General features: G+C 43.0%; 1 protein-coding gene across 3 annotated transcripts in view; it reads right to left on the reverse strand.

Moving 5' to 3' along the window:
* The window catches only part of LOC139537578 (rho GTPase-activating protein 32-like), a 263274-nt gene that overhangs the window by 4085 nt on the left and 244589 nt on the right, over positions 1-14600 (reverse strand). For all 3 annotated transcript variants that reach the window (XM_071339053.1, XM_071339054.1, XM_071339055.1), the window contains 9 exons: positions 12640-12742; positions 10972-11116; positions 8985-9067; positions 8530-8637; positions 2343-2488; positions 1863-2064; positions 1470-1609; positions 1260-1334; positions 264-1130 (listed from right to left, as the gene is read on the reverse strand). In XM_071339053.1, the coding sequence (XP_071195154.1) occupies positions 264-1130; positions 1260-1334; positions 1470-1609; positions 1863-2064; positions 2343-2488; positions 8530-8637; positions 8985-9067; positions 10972-11116; positions 12640-12742 (1869 nt within the window). The remainder of the gene's footprint in view (positions 1-263; positions 1131-1259; positions 1335-1469; positions 1610-1862; positions 2065-2342; positions 2489-8529; positions 8638-8984; positions 9068-10971; positions 11117-12639; positions 12743-14600) is intronic.

A 14600-nucleotide genomic window follows, 5' to 3' on the forward strand; every position in this document is an offset into this window, starting at 1 on the left:
ACAGGCATCATCAATCAAAGCATAATCAAACATAGGCCTTATAATCTAAAAAGAAACATGACAATCATATATTTAAAGGGACAGTTCACCTATTGGTTTCCGTACCCTGCAAGCAGTCTTTGGCAAAACCTCCTTGTCCATAGACTGATTACAGGGTAAGGAAACAAATATATAATTTTGTAATTTGGGTGAACTATACCTTTAACATAAAAAATAAACAAAGTGAAAACAAATCCAATGTAGCGGCTGTATGTATCACTGACCTGGCTGTTCCTGGCTACTGGTTGCTGAAGGTTGCTGGGCAGTGCTCTCTTCTGTTGAGACTTGGCTCTCAGTGTTGATGTAATTGTCGAAGGTGGAGAGTTTACAGTGCAGCTCCATCTGGAAGGCCTCACTCAGCGACGGCTCCCCTGTCCTCAGCAGCACTGAGCCCATTAATGGAGGAGAATCCCCGGGCTGTCCCGAGGAGGAGGGGGGGGGCTGGGGAACATCGTAGTTTTCCGTAAGCCTACTGGGAAACTCCATGGCAAATGGCTCTGAAATGGCTAGAATGGTCGCCTTCAACTTTATAGGGGATACAGCCTGTAACGGTTTGTCTGGGAAAGACACGGAGCAGGTCAGCTTCTTGCTCTCAGCTTTCTTTCTCGTGGCCGGGCTGAGGTCAGGTGACAGGAAGGGGAAGGTGAACTTCCCCGGTAAGGAGGGTGAGACTGGCACCGAGCCATTGTCAATGCCGCCTTGGCTCCTCTTTAGACTGGTGCTCTCACCCGCAGCGCCCATGGCTACATCACTCAGCCCTAGGGGGAAGGAGAAAGAGCCGTCATGCAGGCTGCACTGGAACGACATGGGGTCAAAGTCCAACGAGGCCATGCCGATGTCGGGGAGGCTAAGGTCCACGTCTTCGTTGGCCAAACACGGAGGCGAAATAAGGGCGGGCACGTGGATGGGCCCCTCGTCCCCGTTGCTGTTCCCTCTGTCGCGGGTGGGGCCCCCGCTGTGGCCCTGGGTCAGGTTGTCGTAGAAATTGCAGTGCTGCCAGGTGTGGCTGTCCAACAGGTCCCCATTGAAGGAGGCCGAGAGGGCGTCGCTGCTGGAGCGGGGGCGCCGCGGACGGTACACCTTCGACTCTCCTACGGAGGTCGGGGAAATCATCAATTCAAAGACAAGTCACATTTTTTATTAGAGAAAATGATCTACTACTACATTACTACTTGGACCATAGCACAGACTGCCACTCAAGAATAGGCATGGAATATTACCTTCAACGTTGTGCAGCGAGGTGAGTGACTCCTCGCTTTTGGCCGATCGGAGCGTCCCAGTGTCCCCTCTGCCTCCTGAAACACGCCAGACTGGCATTAGTTTACATACATTAGGACAATCAAATATATATCCTACTTTAGTCTATTTGTGAGAAGGGTCAGAGAGAGTGATGGGTAGCGTTTGGGTGGAAAAAGGAAAGGGAATCTAACCTGCCATGGCCTTGAGTTCGTTGGGTTCGCTGGGGTTGCGGTGCAGCTTGCGCTTGGACATGGACGAGGACTTGCCCAGGTTGAAGAAGGAGCGCCAGCTGCCCACCGGAGACTTCTTGGACTTGATTGGGGGCCTCTTTCTGTAGGGGGTGAATGGAGAGAAGGAAAAAGTGATTTGGGACAACAAGTAGTCCTGTGTCCTTTTGTAATCTGTGCCTAAAGAACACGACTCATTTATATTTATGAAACAATATAACTATGCGTTCATGGTTTGATGGTACGACATTCCCATTTAAGTAGCGTGTCATTTATGCTTCCTCCATTTCCATGCTTTATACCTCATAGACAAACATTGTCTGTTAGAAAGATACCAGGGCCTCAGGACGTTCATACCTCTCAGTAGGGAACTCGATGACGGTGTGGAACTTGCCCTGCAGGGCTGCAGGGCCCTCCCCCACCTCAATGTACTTGCTGTCGGCTGTGACTGGGGAGTTGATCTGGGCCTGGGTCCGGGCCTGGGCCTCCTCCAGGGTCAGCAGCTTGGTAGAGGGGGATGACACCAGCAGGGACTTGGGCCGCGACAACGAGTTGTGTCCTAGGGGAGAAATTATCATCATGTACACTATGTTGTGGAAGAGACAAATGACTTGCATAAATGTGATTGTTCTGAGTAAGCTACTTTTTCTGAATGAAAGGAAACTTTGGGCCAGGGAAGACTTGGGTCAGGTAGATTCTGCTTGCACACAATTTCCTTGTGCATGACAAATTATATGACAAAGAATAACCACTGGCATATAAGAATCCTCCAGATTCCATTAGCACCATAGCACATAGATGAGCATAGATGAACTCCCAACAGGTTGGCATGCGTACCTGCTCCCTCCCGTATGAGCGAGCTGAGCTTGGGGTTGAAGAGGACGTCTACGTGGTTCAGTATGAACTCCACCACCACCGACTGGATGCGGACCTCCATGAAGGCTGCCGTGCCGCTGAAGCAGGCTGACTCGATCTGCTTGGACCTGGGGAGACCGGTAGGGAAACAACACGGGGGATCAGCCATGGGGAAAGTCAACCAATTTCAAATGGTTTTCAACAAAGACTTATGCTTCAACAAAAAGGCAGAAGGGATGTTTTTTTGTAGCTTAAATTCAGTCATAACAGACATTGTTGGTACAAGACTATAGTAGCAACTATAGAAACTATAGAAAGTTTTTATAGTCCCCCACCCCTTCAAACATTCAACCTCCAGCTGCGTAGCACCAGGGTCAGCGCACTCTCAAATGTAGTTTTTTGCCATCATTGTAAGCCTGCCACACACACACTAAACGACACATGTATTAAACATAAGAATGAGTGAGTTTTTAATCACAACCCGGCTCGTGGCAAGTGACAAAGAGCTCTTATAGGACCAGGGCACAAATAATAGTAATAATTTAGCTCTTTATTTAGCCATCTTACATATAAAACCGTATTTGTTTAGCAAAAATTGTGAATAACTCACCACAGGTTAATGTGAAGGGTGTGCTTGAAAGGATGCACATAACTTGTAAGTCCCAACCCAATTTGTAAGTCGCTCTGGATAAGAGCGTCTGCTAAATGACTTAAATGTAAATGTAAATAACTCTCCAATACAACCCAACATTGCAGAGAGTCTCAGTCTTAAATCATTTTCCACACACAGTCTGTGCCTATATTTAGTTTTCATGCTAGTGAGGGCCGAGAATTCACTCTCACATAGGTACGTGGTTGCAAAGGGCATCAGTGTCTAAACAGCGCGATTTGCCAAGGCAAGAAACTGAGTGCAGCTCTATCCAGAAATCTGGCAGTGGATTCTGATTAACTTCTTGCCACTAGGGGGGTGCCATTTCGACATAGTCCAAATTCGTCTCCAAATTAAACTGCCTCGTACTCAATTCTTGCTCGTACAATATGCATATTATTATTACTATTGGATAGAAAACACTCTCTAGTTTCTAAAACCGTTTGAATTATGTCTGTGGGTGAAACAGAACTCGACTTAGAGCAATTTTCCTATGTGTATGTCAGAATTCAGAATTGTACTGGCTGTTCTGACCTGTGTATTAATTTGCCTGTCCTCTATTGGTTGAGATGCACTGCATACGCCTTCCCCTGGGTGTCAGCGAATAGGGAGACTTGAAATGGACTTTCTGCGTAGTTCCCAAAGGTTATAAATTGATTGGAATCACGGTGGCCATTCTTTTGGATCTTCGCTCGGGCGCAAAGAGGAGCTTTGCGTATCGTTGTGGAAGCTCTGGTTTTAGCTCCTTAGATAATTCCGGTCATGTTTTTATTCGATATAAGCTTTAAAGACATCATAATCTTGTTATTTTGAACCGAATTATTTCAGTTTATATCAGTTTATTGCGATTTTCTGGCATTTCTTTGTGACGCACTTTCAAGAGTTGGACACTTTTCCTGTACATGCCGAACGTTAGTGGCCATTTCGACAGGACAAGAGGACATCTTTCGACCAAAAGACGATTAGACCGGAGAAAGGACACATTGCCCAAGATTCTGATGGAAGCTCAGCTAATAGTAAGAACTATTTATGCTGATAAATCGTTGTTCTGTTGAAAAATGTTAAACGCATAAGCTGCCATTTTTTTTTGGGTAGCTTCGCTTTGGCGCAACTTGTATTGCGCAGTAAGGTTAGTTTTAAAAATGTAATTCAGCGATTGCATTAAGAACTAATTTGTCTTTCAAATGCTGTCCACGCCGTATTTTGTAGTCAAGTTTATGATTATTTAATGATTAGACTAAGTCACTCTCCAAGATGGCGCCCGACATTTTCTGCCCAGTTTAGCTACTTTTCTCATTGTATAACCACGATTTTTGTGGCTAAATATGCACATTTTCGAACAAACTCTATATGCATTGTGTAATATGATGTTACAGGACTGTCATCTGAAGAATTCTGAGAAGGTTAGTGAAAAAATTAATATATTTTGGTGGCGATAACGTTATCGCCCCTTTTGCATTGATTCAATGCTGGGGTGATGTTAGCTCATGTGGTATGCTAATATAACGATATATTGTGTTTTCGCTGTAAAACACTTAGAAAATCTGAAATATTGTCTGGATTCACAAGATCTGTGTTTTTCAATTGCTGTACGCTGTGTATTTTTCAGAAATGTTTTAAGATGAGTAATTAGGTAATACACGTTGCTCTCTGTAGTTATTCTAGTCGCTTTGGTGAGAGTTGTGATGGTGGCTGCAATGTAGAACTGTGATTTATACCTGAAAAATGCACATTTTTCTAAAAAAACATATGCTATACCATAAATATGTTATCAGACTGTCATCTTATGAAGTTGTTTCTTGGTTAGTGGCTATATATATCTTTATTTAGTCGAATTAGTGATAGCTACTGATAGAGTAAAAAAATGGTGGAGTAAAAAAAGTGGTGTCTTTTGCTAACGTGGTTAGCTAATAGATTTACATATTGTGTCTTCCCTGTAAAACATTTTAAAAATCAGAAATGATGGCTGGATTCACAAGATGTTGGGCTTTCATTTGCTGTATGCTGTGTATTTTTCAGAAATGTAATTGACGTCGGTCTCTGTAATTATTCCGGCTGCTTCCAACGCTATTTCTGATTGCAGCTGCAATGTAGGACTGTGATTTATACCTGAAATATGCACATTTTTCTAAAAAAACATATGCTATACCATAAATATGTTATCAGACTGTCATCTTATGAAGTTGTTTCTTGGTTAGTGGCTATATATATCTTTATTTAGTCGAATTAGTGATAGCTACTGATGGAGTAAAAAAATGGTGGACAAAAAAAAGTTGTGTCTTTTGCTATGGTGGTTAGCTAATAGAAATACATATTTTGTCTTCCCTGTAAAACATTTAAAAAATCGGAAATGATGGCTGGATTCACAAGATCTGTATCTTTCATTTGGTGTCTTGGACTTGTGATTTCATGAACATTTGATTATATGATATCCCTGTCGCTTTAGGCTAGGCTATGCTAGTCAGCTTTTTTGATGGGGGGGATCCCGGATCCGGGTTTGTGACTCGTGAAAGGTTAAATTCAATTGTCACAGAACCACTTGTTGCAATTTCGATGAGGCTCTCTTGTTCAGATATTGGTAAGTGGACTGGAGGCTGGGCATGAAAGGGATAACAAATCCAGTTTGTGTCGTCCGTTTCGGGAAAGTACCTGCGTAATTGTGCACCCAGCTCACTCGTGCTTCGCTATATCACATTTGACATTGTCCGTAAGCTTGAGATCATTTGCACACACAAAATCATACAATGATGGAAAGACCTGTGTGTTGTCCTTGTTAATGCAGACAGAAAAGAGCTCCAACTTCTTAATCACAGCCTCAAGTTTGTCCCGCACATTGAATATAGTTGCAGAGAGTCCCTGTAATCCTATATTCAGATCATTCAGGCGAGAAAAAACATCACCCAGATAGGCCAGTCGTGTGAGAAACTCATCAGAAAATACACGAGCGTTCAGGGGCCTTGCTTGAACAAAGTTAACCATTTTCACTGTAGTGTCCAAAACATCTTTCAAGCATTCCCTTGGCAGCAAGAGCCTCTCGGTGGATGCTGCAGTGTACCCAAGTGGCGTCGGGAACAACTACTTGCACGCGCTTTACCACTCTACTATGTCTCCCTGTCAAGGCTTTTGCCCGCCATCAGTGCAGATACCAACACATCTTGACCACCAAAGTCCAATTGATGTCACAAAGCTGTCCAGTACTTAAAAAATATCCACTCCTGTTGTCCTGGTTTCCAGTGGTTTGCAGAAGAGGATGTCTTCCTTAACTTCTCTTGGGTAGGGGGCAGCATTCGGAATTTTGGATGAAAAGCATGCCCAAATTAAACTGCCAGCTACTCATCCCCAGAAGATAAGATATGCATATCATTAGTATATTTGAATAGAAAACACTCTGAAGTTTCTAAAACTGTTTGAATCATGTCTGTGAGTATAACAGAACTTATTTAGCAGGCAAAACCCAGAGGACAAACCATTCTGATTTTTTGTTGTTGTTGAGGTCACTCTCTTTTCAAGGATTTTTCATTGGGAAACCAGATTTCTAAGGGACCTTCTTGCAGTTCCTACCGCTTCCACTGGATGTCAACAGTCTTTAGAAATTGGTTGAGGTTATTCCTTTGTGTAATGAAGAAGTACGGCTATCTTGAAGGAGGGTCACTCGAAGTTTCCTGTTTGTTAGAAGCGAATGACCAGAAAGCTAGCTACAGTTGGTTTTAATCCTGTATTGAACACAGATCATACCGTCTTCAATTTGATCGATTATTTACGTTAAAAAAATACCTAAAGTTGTATTACAAAAGTAGTTTGAAATTTTTTGGCAAAGTTTACAGGTAACCTTTGAGATATTTTGTAGTCATGTTTCACAATTTGGAACCGGTGTTTTTCTGAATCAAACGCGCCAAATAAATTGACATTTTGGATATATCGACGGAATTAATCGAACAAAAGGACCATTTGTGATGTTTATGGGACATATTGGAGTGCCAACAACAGGAGCTCGTCAAAGGTAAGGCATAAATTAAATTTTTATTTCTGCGTTTTGTGTCGCGCCTACAGGGTTGAAATAGGCTTCTCTCTCTTTGTTTACAATGGTGCTATCCTCAGATAATAGCATTGTTTGCTTTTGCCGAAAAGCCTATTTGAATTCTGACATGTTGGCTGGATTCACAACCAGTGTAGCTTTAATTTGGTATCTTTCATTTGTGATTTAATGAAAGTTTGATTTTTATAGTAATTTTTATAGTAATTAATTTGAATTTGGCGCTCTGCATTTTCTCTGTCTTTTTGCCAAGTGAGACAGTAGCGTCCCGCCTAAACTCCGATTTTTGGATATATGAACTTTACCGAACAAAACATACATGTATTGTGTAACATGTGTAACATGACGTCCTATGAGTGTCATCTGATGAAGATCATCAAAGGTTAGTGATTCATTTTATCTCCATTTCTGCTTTTTGTTACTCCTCTCTTTGGCTGGAAAAATAGCTGTCTTTTTCTGTGACTTGGCTCTAACCTAACATAATCGTTTGGTGTGCTTTCGTCATTAAACCTTTTTGAAATCGGACACTTTGGCTGGATTTACAACAAGTGTATCTTTAAAATGGTGTAAAATACTTGTATGTTTGAAGAATTTAAATTATGGGATTTCTGTTGTTTTGAATTTGGCGCCGTGCAGTTTCACTGGCTGTTGACGAGGTGGGACGCTACCATCCCACATACCCTAGTGAGGTTAATTGACCCCCCATAAACGTAATGGACATATACCAGGAGCTGTGCCAGGCCTGCCACGTCTGTTGACTCATCCAGTTGTAACGCATAGAATCCAATGGCTTATATGCGAAACAGTAATTGTTTCAAAACAGCTCCTGCCATGTCACTGATGCGTCATGAAACACTATACAAAGTGTTGTTTTTTTGGGCCTTTTCCCCCAGCATTGACGTAGCCATATCCGCGGCAGCAGGAAGAATTAAGTCCTCCACAATAGTATGGGGCTTGCCTGTCCTAGCCACTCGGTAGCTCACCATATAAGACGCTTCTAGCTCCTTCTTATTAATGGTATCTGTTGCTTTTATACATGTCTTACTACTCGAAAGTGGTCTTTTTTCTCGCTCAAAAAACTCCTGTGGCGTATATTTCAAATTGTCATGTTTTGTTTCTAAATGTCTGCGCAAGAGTGAAGGTTTCCTCAACAGAGTAACAGTTAATGTGATGGGATGTTAATTACTTGACTAGGCTACCTGTATTTGACATTGTGTTATTACTTCGCTGAACACTTAAAATTCTTTTTTTGCAGTGAAACGAGGCTACTCAGGCGAGAAAAAAACCTCACCCAAATGTATAGCCCGTTGGAAAATATTTAATGTACTGTTGATTAAAAAAATGTTTTTTTAAATGTGAATCACATTTTTATTTGCCGTTCCCAAGACGGCATTGTACTCAGTACTCAACTTCATGTACTCAATCTATCAATAATACTGAGATATGAACAATAACATGACATTTAACAAGATAGTAAGTTGTCTGACCTCAGTAGGTTGGGGGCCCAGACGATGGCCAGGTTCTTGCTGTGCATGTTGGTAACGTAACTGAAGGTGGCCAGATGGGACAGGTGCCTCATGAGGAACTCCAAAGTCCTGGGAACAGGATGGAGGATGAAACACACAATTCATTTACACCAGTTCTACTTCATTGCTTCAGTAGTATTGTGCTATTGTTATAAAAGCAGGCAGTGAATATCTGAACCAGGTGAGGTTTTCTATGACTACTTCTATGAACTTTTGACCTAATTGTATAATCATACCATTCTAGAGCTGTATGAGTGTAATACAATAACCATCCACTATGTTTTTATAACACACATATTGTATATTATGACACCCTTCTGATGCAAAATATATATATTGACAACCTATTACAGAGACAGTACTGTGTGTGTTGCATCCTGTGAGTTCCTGCAGGGGGCAGCCGGCTCTGCTCTAACCTGTAATGCGGCGGCGGCAGCTGCTGGATGACATCATGTATTTTGATGAGCCGCTCCTCATCTGTAGCTGCGGAGACGGCCTCCTGTGGAGCGGAGAGGAATGAGGAAGACTGAGGGGAGGATGGAGGGAGTAGAGTGGTACGGGTCAGTGCCTCTGCGTTCAGAAGTATTGACACCTCCACCAAGTTAGTCGGGCCGGGGGTGGTGCAGAGAGGAGGCACTTGCACAAAGCTTGGCTAAGCCAAAGGGGCATAACGCTGCCTACACTCCCTCCTCCACCCTTTCCTTCCCCGCTCTTCCATAGCTAGCAGCAAACATTTACACCCAGACTATTTTGTTTGGTGAGGGTTTTTATTTCAAGTCGGAGAGAGTGTGGTTTGTCTTATTTGTAATACTAGTTTAAAGTGGATGCCATGTGCTTAGGTTTTGGAGATCACTGAGGGGCTATGACAACCATGATATTTTGATTAGGGGGGGAATGTATTAGATTAGCCCATCCTCATAAATACAGTACTTATTACCCCTTAGATGAGTGACACTTGAACCTGGAAAGAGTCTTGAACATACCCCCCACAGAGATAGAAAAATGTACACTGAACAAAAATATAAACTCAATATGTAAAGTGTTGGTTCCATGTTTCATGAGCTGAAATAAAATATCCCAGAAATGTCCCATATGCACGAAAAGCTTATTTCTCAAAAATGTGTTTACATCCCTGTTAGTGAGCATTTCTCCTTCGCCAAGATAATCCATCCACCTGACAGGTGTGGCATATCAAGATGCTGATTAAACAGTATGATTGTTACACAGGTGCACCTTGTGCTGGAGACAATAAAAGGCCACTCTAAAATATGCAGTTTTGTCACAACACAATGCCACAGAAATACATATTTCTTTGTATTTTACCCCCATTTTCTCCCAAATCTTGTCTCATCGCTGCAACTCCCTAACGGGCTCAGGAGGCGAAGGTCGAGACATGCATTCTCCAAAACATGACCCGCCAAACCGCGCTTCTTAACACCAGCAGCACCAATGTGTCAGAGGAAACACCGTCAACTGACGACCGAGGTCAGCATGCAGGCACCTGGCGCGCCACAAGGAGTCGCTAGAGTGCGATGTGCCAAGTAAAGTCCCCCCGGCCAAACCCTCCCCTAACCCGGACGATGCTGGGCCAATTGTGTGCCACCCTATGGGAGTCCCGATCACGGCCGGTTGTGACACGAACCCGGGTCTGTAGTGACGCCTCGAGCACTGCGAGGGAGTGCCTTAGAGCGCTTTGCCACTCGGGAGGCCTCAGATGTCTCAAGCGTTGAAGGAGCGTGCAATTGGCATGCTGACTGCAGGAAGGTCCACCCGATAGTTTTATGTAAATTTCACTACCATAAGCCTACCACAATGCCATTTTAGAGAATTTGGCAGTACGTCCAACTGGCCTCACATCCGGAGACCATGTGTATGGTGTAGTGTGGGCAAGCGGTTTGCTGATGTCAACGTTGTGAACAAAGTGCCCCATGGTGGCAGTGGGGTTAAGGTATGGGCAGGCATAAGCTACGGACAACGAACACAATTGCATTTTATCGATGGCAATTTAAATGCACAGAGATACCGTGACGAGATCCTGAGGCCCATAGTCGTGCCATTCATCCGCCGCCATCACCTCGTGTCAGCATGATAATGCACTGCCCCATGTCGCAAGGATCTGTACACGATCTGTATTCCCAGTCATGTGAAATCCATAGATTAGGTTGTAATGAATTATTTTAATTGACTGATTTCCCTATATGAACTGTAACTTAGGAATTGTTGCGTTTATATTTTTGTTCAGTACATTTTGGACATGGAAATTCGACTCCAGCTCTGGACTGTGCGAAACCTAATAAATACCATCTAGCAACATGTTAGTGTGAGAAAGCGGGATTTGTTTATTTTGGGTGGAGAAGGACACTCAGGGAGGGTGCCTACACTGTGCCAAGAGAAGGTGCTTACAGAGAATTTCTCGTAGAGCTGATAGGTGAGCAGGGGGTTGGGCAGCTCACGAAAGTAGAGCTTGCACAGGGAGCCTACACAGTGGATGTCCTGGATGTACACGTCTTTAGTCAGGTCGGGGATCTGCTCTGAGTCAAACTCATGCCTAGTGGAGTGAGGGAGAGAAAGAGAGAGAGAGAGAGGGAAAGAGAATTGAGAGAGACATACATAAACCAAGTTTTCATCCAGTTTTAAGCGTGTGAAGTCATGACATAAAAAATTAAATAAATAAATCAGGACAGCTGTGGTGGAAAGAGGTAGTTTTGGTACAATTTTATAAAGACCGACAGATAATTTGTTCATTCGACATGGTGGGATCTTTTTATGTCAGTAAAATAAATAATGTAAGAAATGGAAGTGGAAACGCATTTATGCGTAAATATCTATATAATAACCACAATATCGAAGTAAACACGATGATTATGGTGTGTGGTCCTCCCACTATGACTCGGGAAAACATGCAGTTTACTAGGCTACAGATGAAATGAGTTGTGATGAACTTCAGCGTGGTGAAAGTGCACAGTGATGAGCTTGTTGCTCCTTTTCAACAAATATTGAGGGTCTTATTCTGGTGACATGATAATCGATGCTTGACTGCCATTTGACAAATATTCTCACTCTTTTTCCATAATAACCTCATGTAGACTAGCATACCCGCATCTGCGAGCTGTTGGCACGTGCCAAGATCAGATGGGCACATTTCCTATTTAACGCAACAGTTTTTGTGGAAAGCAGGAAATGGCGGAGCAATTTCTGTATAGTGCATCTTTAACAAATGGAAATGTTGATTTTGAGGTGGTTCTTAAATCTCAATCCTGAGCTAAACCATGTAAATACTTATTGCCGGGTAAGGGTTATACTTATTAAAGGAGGGGGAAAAAAAGACAAGAAATCCCCATAAATATAAAAAATATATATATTTCAGGGTTGGCTTCGAGGCGCCAAACATTCCGTCCTCTTCACTGCCCAAAATGTTATAGTTACAGGGTGATCTGACATCGGGGTTCTCGGTTGGCGGAGTGAAAATATCAGTTACTTGGACTGTTACAGAGGACAAAACGAACAGTACAAAAATGTGATGGGAAAAGAACAGTTTGGGCTCATCTTTTTCTACAAGTTATGGCCAGTCAATAGGTTGATGAGTGATTTCCACACGCACGCACCCACACACATTGTTGTCGAGGGATGCCCACAGTGCTTACACAGAGGTAAATCCACATATCGCATGCAAAGGAAAAGATAATGGGATTTTTTGTTTACAGTGCCAGTAATCTTTGATGGAATTTTTTATGTGATGTATGGCATACGCGGATTATCTTTGGGAGTTGGGTTCCACCCCTTACTTCATGTGACGAGAGTTGTATTCATTGAACATGAACTGATATTGATTGAGTACAATGGCACCTGGTAGTCATGGTCCATGATGTTAAAACGCTTTATTTTCTCTCAACACCGAGGGCTAAACAAATTCTCAGAAGTTGATGGCGGGTGTACACTTGAGATCACTTCTATGAATGCCCTATGAGGCAGACCCATGTTTAACGGATAGTGCTGCCAAATTTGTGTGCGTGTTTGACTGTGTGTGTGTGTGTGTGTGTGTGTGTGTGTGTGTGTGTGTGTGTGTCTAACCGTAGTTTCTGGATGTTGGAGGCGATTCCAGAGAGGCGGTACATGCCGTCCACCACGCCATGCTTCTCAATGAACTCTGTGCAGCTCTTGAGTACCTGGGGAACTGTAGCAGCAAACACCACAATGTCAGAGATGAGAGTGTGAGAGAGAGAGGGAGAGAAAGACACCTTTAAAGGGCATCTCCACTTCAATCAATAGATGTGCACCGTAACACTGCAATAAATGTGCACCCTTTAATAATGTATAGACGTTTCCTTTCTAAAGAGCGTGCATATATTCTTCCTCAAGGGAACACCAGCTACGAGGGGTTTTAGACTGAGAGAATATTTGATGTTCTCTGATAAAGAAAAACACAAACTTCTGTTGATCAAACGCAACGTCTCGTGAAGCATCTCTTCAAGTTGATCACAGGTACTGAGAATACAATGCAAAGAAGATCAAATGCATTCCTTTTCAAAAGGCAATGTGAAGGAATTTCATATTTGAAAGTTGAAGTTGGCAAAGCTTTGAGTGTCCGAGACCAAGGCCTGCCAGCCTCACATCAGACCGACCCTCGATTCAAAAAGGGTCCTTATTTCCTTTCTCCATCACTGCAGCATAGCAAATCAATATCCTACCACCACTGGCTGTTTATTAAAAAACACCTGCCATTTCACCTTTGTTACTTCCTCTGGCCAGTGGTCAGAACAGAGCAGAGAGAGCAGTAGACTCGGTGGCTATCTGGATAAGATCATCAGATAACAAGTCATGGCCTGCTGCAAGGGAAGAGAGAGACAGGGCGAGAGAGGATGAGAAAGGGAGAGACAGAAAGGTAGAGAGAGAGAGAAACTCTACTTGGAGGAGTTGAGACATGAAAAAGTGTATTGCTAGAAAAGTTAACAACTTCTCTATTACAATAAAATAAATGTCTCAATGTGTTTTGGTGTCCATATGACCCATTCTGTTGGACCAAACATCAAATGCAAATAGCTAGTTGAAACTTCTTGTCAGGGAGGAAGATGTGATCTCTGAACTTTGTTGGCGTGAGGCAGGGAGAGGTCATTTCACTCTCGCAAAAATCTGTCCAAAATAAGGCCAATGCGTTTCTATGGGCTTATTTTGGACCAAAACTTGATGTTTGACTTCCCGCCTTTGGGACGACTCCCACTGTTAGGGTGGAAACCTGCATCTCTTCAGTATATACAGATCACGGGTGTAAATGGGAAGGCGCACAACACAGCACAGAGGAGCAAAAGAGACAAGACCAAAAATACAACACGAGAGTAAGCAGACAAACGCTTATAAAAACAAAAAATAACAAAACCTTGATATACAGGGATTTGGAATATTGCGCAAAAACCCCCATTAGAATTAATCAAATGTATTTGATATATTGCCCAGCCCTACATGGGGCTGTGCATTATCATGCTGGATCATAAGGTGATGGCGGCGGATGAATGGCACGACAATGGGCCTCAGGATCTCGTCATGGTATATCTGCGCATTCAAATTGCCATCGATAAAATGCAATTGTGTTCGTTGTCCGTAGCTTATGCCTGCCCATACCTTAACCCCACTGCCACAATGCGGCACTCTGTTCACAACGTTGATCAGCAAACCGCTCGCCCACACAAAGCCATACACGTGGTCTGCGGTTGTGAGGCCGGTTGGATGTCCTGCCAAATTCTCTAAAACTACAGCTCTGGTAGACATTCCTGCAGTCAGCATGCCAATTACATGCTCCCTTAAAACTTGTGACAAAACTGCACTTTTTAGAGTGGTCTTTTATTGTCCCCAGCACAAGGTGCACTTGAGTGATGATCATGCTGTTTAATCAGCTTCTTGATATGCCACACCTGCCAGGTGGATGGATTATCAAGGCAAAGGAGAAATACTCACTAACAGTGATGTAAACAAATTTGTGCACAAAATGTGCCACTGTAATGCAGCTTTACAGCACTGTGGTGGGAGCCCATTTGAAC

Source organism: Salvelinus alpinus, chromosome 13 (assembly GCF_045679555.1).
Source record: "Salvelinus alpinus chromosome 13, SLU_Salpinus.1, whole genome shotgun sequence".
Classification (NCBI taxonomy): Eukaryota; Metazoa; Chordata; class Actinopteri; order Salmoniformes; family Salmonidae; genus Salvelinus; species Salvelinus alpinus.